A 9,168-nucleotide genomic window follows, 5' to 3' on the forward strand; every position below is an offset into this window, starting at 1 on the left:
ACTCAGAACCATAGCTGTCAACTTTTCCCTTTTCTTGCGAGGAATCCTATTCGGAATAACGGAATTTCCCTTAAAAAAAAGGGAAACGTTGACAGCTATGCCGAGAACTGTACCTCTCTGAGGGGGAATTGTACCTAACAAATCTCCGCACCCTTGAGAAACTACATGTCCCAGACTTCCTTGAGTGAAGCCATGGCTGTTTAAACTGGCATATTTTTTATGTGTAGTGCGGACAACAATGTACAGTGCAGTGCAAATGGAGCCTGTGTCACCACCTTATAAAACACAGCAGGGAGGACAGGCACAAAACTATAATTTTGTGCCTGTCATTTGCTCTGACTCTATCTGCCCTTGGCCTGCATTTCCAGTCCCAATGGATCCCAGTCACTAAATAATAATAATAATAATAATAATAATTTTTTATTTATACCCCGCCCTTCCCAGTTCAAAAACTGGACTCAGGACAGCTAACAACAAATTTTAAACACTTTAAAATGCTTAATTATAAAAGCAACATAAAATACAGTATAAAGGCATGAATAACAATAAAATTCAAAAATCAATTTAGGGGAAATAAGCAATTGGATAATCCCCAGGGCTAGCTGGCTGAATTGGTCCTACTTGGGCCGGCGAGGAGGCCAGGGGAGAATTAGCTGTGGGGTCCCAGAGTGGGTAATCTTCATAAAAGGGGAGGGGGAGGGAAGAGAAGGGAAATAAAAGACCAGGCTGAATTCAAATTAAAGGCCAGGCGGAATAGCTCTGTCTTACAGGCCCAACGGAAGGAGGTTAAATCCTGAAGGACCCTAGTCTCCTGGGACAGAGCATTCCACTAGGTCAGAGCCATCACTGAAAAGGCCCTGGCCCTGGTGGAGGATAGTCTGACTTCCTTAGGGCCCGGGACCTCTAAACTATGGTTATTCATGGACCTTAAGGTCCTCTGTGGGACATTACCAGGAGAGGCAATTCCATAGATACAAGGGCCCTAAGCCACTGTGTGAAGAACCCTGAAAAAGCAACAGAACACATGTAGAACTCCCTTTGGACATTGCCCCAAGCTTTCTTTTCATTGAACACTTTGCCATCCCTTCCCTACCATAGATCCCTAACCCTGCATACACTTTCCTCGGGATACTGCGTACAAATGTAGCAAACAGGAAACCCACTTTCACAAACCACAAGTGAGCTGCAGGATCGAATACAACTAGAACTTGGCCGCATTGCCACAAGACCACCACCATTTTCTTTTTATTGTCTGCATCGGTACTGGAATTGTTTTCTGAAGTTTGGTCCGTTTGTTACCCTGGGCTCCTTTGGGAGGAAGGGCAGAATATCAATCTAAGAATAAATTGTGTGCTTGTGTATGTATGAATGAAACAAAAGAAGAAACCAACATTATGTAGCAAAAATGAAGGGCAGGCTACATACAGGATAAGGGCTAGTACAGTGGTAACTCGGGTTACATACGCTTCAGGTTACATACGCTTCAGGTTACAGACTCTGCTAACCCAGAAATAGTGCTTCAGGTTAAGAACTTTGCCTCAGGATAAGAACAGAAATCGTGCTCCGGCAGCGCGGCGGCAGCGGGAGGCCCCATTAGCTAAAGTGGCGCTTCAGGTTAAGAACGGATCTCAGGTTAAGTACGGATTTCAGGTTAAGTACGAATTAAGTACTTAACCTGAGGTACCATTGTACATCCTAGACTGAAGATCAGTGAAGCAAGAGCTGGATTAAATGAAGACAGGTAAACCCGATATAATCTCAGCTCAAACCTGAGCTATCTAAACTGCATTTTTAAATACACAATACTTACGAGAAGGGCTGTAGCTCAGTTGTAGAACATCTGCATTAAACGCAGAAGGTGCCAGGACTGGGACAGACCCTTGCCTGAAACCCTGGAGGGCTGCTACCAGACAGTGCAGACATTACTGAGCTATATAGACCAATGGCCTCATTTGGTATGAGGCAGCTTTCATTGTTCCTAAAAGGAAATAGCTATATAAGACAGCCCTGCTGTCTTCCAATGTAGGGTAGACATCTTTTTCTAATTGGCAGAGACACTAGGACTTTTTACACAGCTACCCCAGGCAGAAATTATACAGGTTACATACGTTTCAGGTTACATATGCTTCAGGTTACAGACTTCGCTAACCCAGAAACAGTGCTTCAGGTTAAGAACTTTGCTTCAGGGTGAGAACAGAAATCATGCTCTGGTGGCGCGGCAGCAGCAGGAGGCCCCATTAGCTAAAGTGGTGCTTCAGGTTAAGAACAGTTTCAGGTTAAGTACGGACCTCCAGAACGAATTAAGTACTTAACCTGAGGTACCACTGTATAGGCACAGCATTGATTTGCAGTGGAGAGAAATGGTTCCCCTGTTGGGTTTCTGCCTGTTCAACCATCTGTTATACAAACACTAAAACAAATTATCTTGCATTTAACAATTTTTTTAAAAAAAGAGAGACTTATAGCTCTCCTCTTCTTTAGCCACACAAGGCTCATATGGAAGGGCAGGATATGTAGTCAATGAAACAAATAGACAAGAAACAAGCCAACAAGCTTGCTGTGGGTATTTACTGGTTTGGTATCGTAGCATAGGAATAAGCCACATGCTTCCAAACGGAAAATAAGATCAATAAACCATTTTGATCCCTCAGCCAGTTTCAGAATCTGTACAGAAACCACAAAGATAAGCTGAAACCCACAAATATGGTGCATCTTAGTTACTTTTTTTTTTAAGTCACCTAAAAATTTACTTCCAAAGCAGATAAATACTGCCTTTTTCAGAATTGCACATAGCTACTTGATTGTATGGCACAACCAAAGTCTACAACTCCCTCCACCTGACCTGTTCACCAAGTTACCCAATAGCTTTACTTCAGCAGGTGACGTAGAAAATTAGTTTATGGAGTGTCACATTTACCCTTCTTCAGCCGGTGTGCTATATTGCCCCATTGCAAACCCTCCAGGGGCTACATGCAAGCAATGGGTTGAGTCACCACTAGGGATCAGCAAATATGCAGATTTCAGCTTCTAATTTCTGAAAATCAGTTTCCCATATCAGTTTGCTGAGGCTATGGGAAAGCACGCCTTGGTTTAAGAACGCTTTGGTTTAAGAATGGACTTCTGGAATGGATTAAGTTCATAAACCAAGATACCACTCTGTGTGTGTGTGTGTGTGTGTGTGTGTGTGTGTAAAGTGTGGATTATATATGTAAATAAATAAATAATAAAATCCCCCCCCCATTTCCCAGAGTTCCAAAGGAAGAGGGATTGGCTGTTAAAGCACTCTTAGAATTATAGCCCTGTGAGGGGAATATCAATTCTCAGCAACCTCCACGAAAACTACAGATCCCAGGATTCTTTGGGGGGGAAGCCATGACTGTTTAAAGTGGAATGGGTGCAGCACTAATTGTACAGTGCAGATGGAGCCTCCGTTGCTCTAGACTAGTGGCTTTTTAAAAACAACAACAGCACACGTTTTGCCTCTAAGGAACACTTTCAACATAAATGCACCTGCCACAGAACCCCTGCAAAGACCAGTCAGACAAGGAACTGCCCAGTTCCATAAGACCACTAAGAACATGCCCTATAAATGCACCCAAAGCTCCTCTGAGTGGAGACCAACAATGTAGAGTGGGCAGTTTTCCTAGGGATTTATTTTTCTGCAGGAAAAAAATAATATCCAAAACGTAAGTACATTAGTTAGAACATAGAGCCAGCTTGGTGTAGTGGTTAAGAGCGGTAGACTCGTAATCTGGGGAACCGGGTTCGCGTCTCCGCTCCCCCACATGCAGCTGACCTTGGGCTAGTCACACTTCTCTGAAGTCTCTCAGCCCCACTCACCTCACAGAGTGTTTGTTGCGGGGGAGGAAGGGAAAGGAGAATGTTAGCCGCTTTGAGACTCCTTAGGGTAGTGATAAAGCGGGATATCAAATCCAAACTCTTCTTCTTTTTCATAAGAAGAGCTCTAGTGGGTTGTGCAAATGGCTCATCTAGTCCAGCATGGTGTTCTTACAGCAGAAAACTGGACACCTATGGGAAGCTTGTAAGCATCACCCAAGGACAACAGCAGTCTCTCCACTTATGACTCCCAGGGACTGGTATTCAGAGGCATAATGCCCGCAACAATGGAGGGAATATACTGAACAGAGGCCAACTGCAAATAAATATTAGGTAAGCTTGGCTGTTCAAGGGTTTTTAAGCTTTGTACACTAAATGCAAGTAAAACAAGCATGCTAATTCCCTATTGGTTTGCACAAAAATGCAAACCAATATTGTTCCAGTGCAAATTACACTCATTTTCAAAAGAAAATCTTCCAATTCAAAATTTTCCAGAAAACCCACATTCCACAATGGGAAGGCTCTTTCAGAGAAACTTTTCCATCATTACCGATACTCTCACATAGGAACCCCTGATTAGTGCCCAAGGAACACCTTAATAAATTTCCATGCAAAATTCAAGCCACTACCCTAGATGGCTCCAGCAGGAATGGATCAATGTGCTTTAAAAAGAAAAAGAGAGGTACTGATGGAAAGAGGAGAGAGATAGGAATGATGCTATGAGCAAAACATTAATCAGTACCAAACTAGCTAAAAAGGCAAGTCAACATTGAGGACAGAGGGGGCCAAAAAGACTGGCATTTCAAAAGCAATATACAGTGGTACCTCTGGTTAAGAACTTAATTCATTCCAGAGGTCCGTTCTTAAGCTGAAACTGTTCTTAACCTGAGGTACCACTTTAGCTAATGGGGCTTCCCGCTGCCGCCACGCGATTTCTGTTCTCATCCTGAAGCAAAGTTCTTAACCCAAGGTACTATTTCTGGGTTATCAGAGTCTGTAACCTGAAGCATCTGTAACCTGAAGTGTCTGTAACCTAAAGTACCACTGTAAACCCAATGTCAGCACCATAAAGCAAAGCACACCTCCTGAAGAAATCAAATCACAAAATGTACTATTGACTATGATACTAAAGCCTGGGAGTTTTAGTTTCGGAGCCTGTCCCTATATACGTTGACTCAAGAGTAAGTTCCATTATTATTGATTTAATTTATATTCTATCCTTTCCTCAAGATCCAGGCATCCTATTTGGTTGTCTCTTCATTTTAGCTGAAGAACCCCGTGTGATACGTCGAGAGATGGTAACTGGACCATAATCACCTAATGAGCTTCATGGCCAAGTATAGATTCAAACACTGACCTCCCCAACCTAAGTTCAAAACCCTGACCATTACAGCATGCCAACTCAATGGCTCTTCCTCCCTATATGTGCTCACAGGATCCCACGTTTACAATGCAATCCTATACAATTCTGCTCAAAAGCACGTCCCGCTGAATTCATTGTGGATCACTCCTCTGTAAGTGCGTATGGGATTGCAGCCGTAACAAGTACTCCTTCAAAGTTGCAATCCCTAACATACTTTAAGCACCGACATCCCACTGAACACAGTAAGACCTATTTCTCAGTAAATGTGGAAAGGATTGTAGAGCGTGTTCTCAACAGCACAACCACACACATGCCAACCTTGAAGTAAGCTCCACTGAGTTCAGTGAAATGAAGAACACAAGAGCTCTGCTGGATCAGACCAAAGACCCACCAGCATCCTGTTTTCACAACAGCCAGTCAGATACCAATGGGAAGCCCACAGGCAAGATCAAAGCACAACAGTACTAGCCCCATTCATGTCCCCCAGAAACTGTGGCTCAAATGTACCACTGTCTTCAACCCTTGAGGTAGTAAACAGTCACCATGGCTGGTAACCACAGCTAACCTTATCAACCATGTACCGTACTTTTCCGTGTATAAGACGAGGTTTCCCCCCCAAAAAAAACAATGTTAAAAATGTGGGGTTGTCTTGGTGGGAGATTGGTGGCTGTGGCAAGGGCTGCTGTCAATCGGCTGCCGCTGTGGTAATTGCGTGGGCAATTGGTGGCTGCTGGCGGTGAGCGGGCAGACGATTGTTGGCTTTGGTGACGCGTGCTACTGGCAGCAGGGTGGCGGGTGAGTGGTTTTCAACAACCCTGGGCAATCAACAACTCTGGGCAACCCACCAAAATAAGCAATCTGCCCCCATTTTCTTAATGAGGAGTCCCAAAAATAGGGGGCGTCTTATACACAGAAAAATACGGTATTTGTCTAATTTCCCCCTTTAAAGCCATCCAACACGGTGGTAATCACTACGTCTTGCACAAGCAAATTCCATAGTTACTGAAAGCCTTAGACCAATTTTCAATTAAGCGCAACCTCACCCTTCAGTGCCACCAATACCCCACTTTGAAATATTCTATTAAAACCTCCCAGTTCTCCGATTCATCTTTTAAAAAACAAAATCCACCTAAGCAAGGCAGGTGGGGAGGGAGAAGCGCAGAAAACCCGAAGAAAGTGCTGTGCTAGATGCTGTATGATTTTTAACTGTATTGTCATTGCTTCTCTTATTACTTATGTTATATTTTTATAGTACAGGTATTGCAATTCGAACCCCATTGAATTCAAATGGTAAGGGTTCTCCTTAGCCACATTGCGAACCACCTAAATCAAACTTACACACCACCGTTTGGATCAAGGCCTACAGCACAAAACAAGGAAACTGTTATTTCAAGTATTAAGAGTCATAGAAAGACATCTGAGAAACAACATTTTAATAGATGAAATAAATACTCCAGTACATGCAAGATTTTTTTAAAAAAAGACACTGAAAAATAATAATTAAAAAACCCAAATCACTTTCTTGTTAAGAGTGTAATATTCCCCCACCCCCTGTTTTAAAACACTCACAGTAGCTCCCCCCCAGCTTGGAAATCACATCCAATCTCCACTCTTTTCCCACTCGACACAGCCAATGCACTTCTAACCTAACACTTGATTCAAAAGTAACCATACAGAAACCAACATAAAAACAAAACAAAAAGGTAGCTACATCCATCATTTAAAGTTCTGCTTCTTTCAGACTGTATGAAAACTGAGGTAACTTTTTTTTCCTTCCTGCACAACTGAACGGTAAAATTTAGAAGGGAAATTTTGGAAGACCAAAGAAAAAGAAAAAAGTTTTAAAAGCACACCCAGCGCAATTAAGGCCCTTTCTCTATCCCATCCAATCTCAATAAAACCTTAAAACTGTTATTACCACTCGTTTGTTTGTAGACCTTGTATTCTATAAAATATGCGAAACTGAATCAACTTTGATGGTTTCTCTCTTCTTTTTTAACAATCCCTCGCCTCAAATGATCAGCCACTCAATGCTGATTTGTTTCTACATAGGTTAAAAGGTAAATCTTTTTGCTGCCTCCCCCATTCAAAAAAAAAAACAAAAAACCAAAAGACTGGGCTGATCTACACAAATTCTTTGGTATACATAAAACAAAGGGCCAGTTGAGGGGAGCCTAAGTACATTTGTGTTAGCAGTGACCAAGGTATATCTAAACTGAAAAGATTAATTCACAGAAATTGAGTTCGCTGGCGGTAGAGTCCGAGGCGAAGATCTTTCCCTCAGTGCCTGAGATAACAGATTGCAACCATCCGAGACGGCGCAAGCCGAGTTCCGCAACCGTTCCCTGTATTCAGTTGTTTTGGAGCTACTTTCGGGGTGTTGGGCTATATCCCTGAGGCATTGGGTAAGGAGCACACAAGCCGAGACGACACTCATTGCGCCCCCTAAAATGGCGGTCTGCACGGCTTTACCTTCTGGATTGATGGCGGCCGCTTTGCCCAAAAACTGAGGCTCAGTGGCAAAGCCCACCAGCGCGCAGACAGACTGTACCAAGGGCCCGCTGAACAAGACGCAGCGGTTCCGCGTCAGCTCGCTGGGCGAAGTCTTGACCTCCTTGACGCAGGCCAATAGGGCCGAGCCGCTGGTGCTCATGCACTTGACACTCAGCTTGAACTGCTCCTTGGCAAACTTATCCTTGGATTTCTCACTGGCCAGGACACAGGCGTCCGTCAGGAATTTCAGATTCTTGGACATGTTCTGGGAAACCTCCAGCAGGAGCTGAGGGCTCATGTCAGCCAAAGGGGTGGTCTTCAAGATCCCACAGCCGTGCTCCACCTCATGTTTGCACCGGGTCACCTTGTAGCGATCCACCAGGCCGGGCAATGCTGGCTGAGCTCCCGGGATCTCCACCGCCGCCAGGTAAGCGGCGTGGGCAGAGCACTCCGTCAAGGAGACCACCAGGTCTCCGATCTCCACCAGGATATCCCCCACCTCCGCGAAGCGTCCCATGTTGAGCTGGCTTTGGATGTCGTGAGTCAAGATGGAGAGGCCTTTTGTCCTGGCGATGATGGTGTCCCGGCACTTCTCAAAGGACTCCCCAAAGACGGACAGGCTATCCGTATTGACCGGCCGGCTCTCGCTGGACAGCAGCAGCAAATCCGCCACCAGCTGCATCTTGCTCTTGCAGTGGTCGCAAATGGAGATGAGCTTCTTCCGCTGCAACGCACCGCTGCTCGGGGTGGACGCCTCGCTAGCGGACTTGCCAGAGCCGCCGCTAGCCATAGCGCCTGGGGGGCACACACATGCCTCTCGGGACCCCACAGCTGCCGCCACCCCTCCCGCTCCTGATGCCTCCGGAGGAGTCCCCACTCAGCCTGGCAGGATCTCTCTGCCTTTTCCGCACCATCATTCCATTAATATCCGCAAGTAAAAGTAAAGTCTTTGCAGGCCAGAGGGAGAGGCGGGAGCTGGCCGGAGAGCAGCCCAATCCAAAGGGAGACTGAAGCTACTCCACTTTCACAGTGAACTAATAGGCTTGGAAACAGGCGACAGGTTCCCCGACTCTTGGGAAGACCGGATCCTCAATTCCGCAACGGCATGATCAATTATCGTTCCCTTTCCTTCTCCATCTGCAGATGGACCGTTCTTTGGAGAGAAGCGTTATTAGCAAATAATCCAAATGGAGCTGCTGCAAAAATAATAATAGGAGCAATCATTTAAAATCTTTAAAAAAGTTTCCAGCTGAATAAATTGCAGTGGCACGTTTAAATTCATGAGGAAAAGAGTTTGGGTGGGATGGTGTTGTTGTTTTTTTAAAAAAGAAAATAAATGGGAAGAGGGGCTGAAATAGGCGACGATCCTGTTACCGTTTGACTCCTTTCCAATCCAAGCTGTCCCCGTGGCCCGGAAAGAGGCGAGCCAACGCCATAGGCTCCTTTAACAGCTCCCGGGCAGGCAGGCAGGCATC

General features: G+C 44.9%; 1 protein-coding gene across 1 annotated transcript; it reads right to left on the reverse strand.

Moving 5' to 3' along the window:
* Window positions 1-7,300: 7,300 nt before the first annotated feature.
* On the reverse strand, window positions 7,301-9,168 carry TLNRD1 (talin rod domain containing 1). The gene is made up of 2 exons (XM_081840427.1): window positions 9,068-9,168; window positions 7,301-8,889 (listed from the first exon to the last, which is right to left on the reverse strand). Exon 2 carries the CDS (start codon window positions 8,481-8,483, stop codon window positions 7,425-7,427), a length of 1,059 nt encoding a protein of 352 aa, XP_081696553.1. The 5' UTR covers window positions 8,484-8,889; window positions 9,068-9,168; the 3' UTR covers window positions 7,301-7,424.

This window comes from Podarcis erhardii (assembly GCF_964252035.2).
Source record: "Podarcis erhardii genome assembly, chromosome: 14".
In the NCBI taxonomy this organism is placed as follows: domain Eukaryota; kingdom Metazoa; phylum Chordata; class Lepidosauria; order Squamata; family Lacertidae; genus Podarcis; species Podarcis erhardii.

Coding starts and splice junctions, on each gene's coding strand:
- TLNRD1 (XM_081840427.1), bottom strand. CDS start 8,483: ATGGCTAGCGGCGGCTCTGGCAAGTCCGCTAGCGAGGCGTCCACCCCG.